Source organism: Diospyros lotus, chromosome 8, assembly GCF_014633365.1.
Source record: "Diospyros lotus cultivar Yz01 chromosome 8, ASM1463336v1, whole genome shotgun sequence".
Lineage (NCBI taxonomy): Eukaryota > Viridiplantae > Streptophyta > Magnoliopsida > Ericales > Ebenaceae > Diospyros > Diospyros lotus.
Window position 1 is genome coordinate 21,252,174 of NC_068345.1, and position 2,894 is coordinate 21,255,067.

General features: G+C 39.0%; 1 protein-coding gene across 1 annotated transcript; it reads right to left on the bottom strand.

Annotated features, from left to right (window-relative positions):
• Nucleotides 1-510: 510 nt before the first annotated feature.
• Nucleotides 511-2,571, bottom strand: LOC127807174 (alpha-amylase). The gene is made up of 4 exons (XM_052344834.1): nucleotides 2,405-2,571; nucleotides 2,125-2,254; nucleotides 1,067-1,869; nucleotides 511-954 (listed from the first exon to the last, which is right to left on the bottom strand). Exons 1-4 carry the CDS (start codon nucleotides 2,498-2,500, stop codon nucleotides 706-708), a joined length of 1,278 nt encoding a protein of 425 aa, XP_052200794.1. The 5' UTR covers nucleotides 2,501-2,571; the 3' UTR covers nucleotides 511-705.
• Between the last annotated feature and the right edge of the window lie 323 nt (nucleotides 2,572-2,894).

Below are 2,894 nucleotides of genomic sequence, written 5' to 3' on the forward strand. Positions count from 1 at the left end.
TCTAGTATATTTCCACACACAAGTTTAAAAAAACTTTGTGCTTGGGTCACATTAATTTTGTTAATCATTAAAATTTAAAGTCAATTATTTTAAGACTGTAAGTTGACTAATAGTTGTGACCTTAATACTTTGTCATATCTATAATTGTAACACCAACGTTTATATGAATACATATATATATATATATAACACTAAAATTATAAACTCGAACTATATTATATGTGTTATATGTGTAAATTACAAAAACAACAAAATTTTTAAATTAGTTATAAGTTTTATAATTAACTTATAATTTTTTGTATTTAGCTGAATTTGTAAGTTTGTTATAACTATAGAATGTTAATAGAAACTATTAGCCTTCTAAATAGTAATTTGATGGTTTGAGTTGGATAGATAGAGAAAGACGTGACGTGGCTTTTAAGTATCACAACTATTATGCAACATAATTTTGATTTTTTGAGGAGAAAAAAACACACAAAAATGATGAGAACAGAAGAAAAAAGCACACCATGACATCACCATCCACATGATGGATAAGATTTATTGAATATACCTCAATTAAGTACCCTTCGATTAAGTAGTCGTACCTAATTGTTATTATAATATATATTAATTAAGGGCCGTATATAAAAGCCATGATTTATTGAAGCCATATATATCTCTATATATGTATGTATGTATGGAGCTCTTCTTTTTGTCCTAATTTCATTTCTCCCACACGGCATAGTCCTGTCCGGAGAGAACAACATGAAAATTGGGAGGAATAAGGTTTCCCAAGTCCATCTTCGGCCCAATCTTGACAATTATTTTGTCATCTATCTTGGCCACATAAAGATCAGCCTCAGCCGCCATAATCTCCACACTGCTTCTATCACTGATCCCATTCCTTGCCCTGATTGCAGCAAAATCTGTAATTGGTTGCTTCAGCCCCCACAGGAGCAGGTGATCATAGAACTGCAAACAAACAATTGTCGTATATATATATATAGTTGGATCGAATATCTTTTAGTAGAAACTACAAAAAAAAGAGGCATGAAATGGCAATGCAATGCAGTTAATTGATTACCACTGATGGAGTCCCTGGATGCGTGAGAATGTAGGCATATCCCAGCATTACTTTGTCCGATGGGAACGGCCAGAGCTTCTGCGATTCCGTGTCGTGATTGTCGATGAAAGTCACGGCGTTTCCTGGCATGACTCCGATCATTCCCGGTGGCTTTCCGTTGGCGTCCTTGAGCCTCCACAGCTCGCCTTCCACGGCGGCTTGAAGGATCCCTTTGGTCGTGAAGTCAAATGCCTTCACAGCACCGCCACTGTTCTCCACCCACTGAACCAGCTCGTTCCGGTGCTTGTCCTGGTTGTACTCCAGCTTCCCGTCCTGCCCGTAAGCCATGTCGTTCCACAGCTCGCCGACTGCAAATTCCGGCGAAGTGTTCTCCATGTAAATCTTGGTGATGCTCGGAGAGTACCCCTTGACAAAATCCAATCGCCAGCCGACGAAGCCGATGTCGGTCTTGAGCCAGTTCATCCACTCGGAAAGCTCTCTTTGCGCCCTTGGATTGAGATGGTCGATGTCCGGGGCGCCGGGAAAGTCTTTACCGGTGTCGGGGTTGCCGGTGCCGTCGGAATATGTAATGTCGTCTTTGCAGATGAAGGAGGGCCCCCAGTCGAGGCGGTCATCGGGGGTTCCTCCCTCGAAGATGCACCATATGCCTCTGCTGTCCTGCTTCTCGGCGGTTCTGTGGTTTATTACTATGTCAGCAACACTCTTAATCCCCTTGTCATTGAGAGCTTTAATCAGAGCCTTCAGTTCTGCTTGTGTCCCGTATTTGGATGCGTTGAGATCATACAATCGTCCTGGCAAGTAGCCTGGAACACATGGGAGAAAACCATAAATGATCATCAGATCAGGGAGACCTGTAAATTCATTGTCTAAGAAGATACAATGAGACTCTTTAACACCATACATTTTATATTTCTATTCGATGACTATTTTATAGAGAAAAATCTATAAAAGATCATAATGCAATTAAGAGTTGAAATAAAATAATGAATGCAAATACACCCAACTAGTTGATGATCATGATTCAGAAAAAAGGTAGATATATATAGATAGATGGATACCTTGGGCTGCAGCAGACTGAGAGGGTGGGGGCAGCCAAACATGGGTAATACCAGCAGCAGCAAGGTCTGGAATGGAGTTGAGAAGGGAGTTGTACCATCCTGGTTTATCACTTGATGCCCAGTTAAACCCCTAAACAATATGTAATCATATGCCCAATTGCCCCATTAATCATAACCAGTTATCTATAAATTCAAATATCCACTAGCTGCTTCTGAATGCTATAATCTTATTTATCGATCGAAAACAAACTATAAACACATAAACTGACAGAAGCCATACCTGAAATAACAAGGTCGGAGCTGCAAGCAGCAGGGTTGGGAAGGTGAAGAAGAAGGCGAGGCAGAGTATTGAAAAGAAGTTGATTGACGTCGTCATCGTCTTCTTCCTATCCACTTAAGAGTTTAGCTGCCAAAGCTTTGCCAGGAAGGGATCTTTATACCCAATTTGCTTGACTATTCTGCTGCATTCACATTTGACCGAGTCGCTCCAATTACTGGTTTTACCCTATTTTCTTCCTTCTGTCTTTCTTTCTTTCTAGAAAAATATTTTACCCTTCTAAATTTCTTATTTCCAAAGATCATTTATCAAAAGATAGAAATGTGCTCCAACATATTGTATAAAGCTTATGAATCAAGCGATTTTTGTCAATAGATCATTGAGATTTTGTTAGAAGAAGAGCTGGGCGTTTGCATTTTGATATATACTATTAATATAACTGATAATATATCATGTTTTGGTATCATGAATCCTATTAATAAAATATTTTTTT

What these genes read in the sequence shown, in the direction of transcription:
- LOC127807174 (XM_052344834.1), bottom strand. Translation starts at nt 2,500, where the DNA reads ATGACGACGTCAATCAACTTCTTTTCAATACTCTGCCTCGCCTTCTTC. An exon ending in TCAGTCTGCTGCAGCCCAAG is followed by an intron (nt 1,870 to 2,124) that starts GTATCCATCTAT and finishes CATGTGTTCCAG; the next exon opens with GCTACTTGCCAGGACGATTG. An exon ending in ATCCAGGGACTCCATCAGTG is followed by an intron (nt 955 to 1,066) that starts GTAATCAATTAA and finishes GTTTGTTTGCAG; the next exon opens with TTCTATGATCACCTGCTCCT.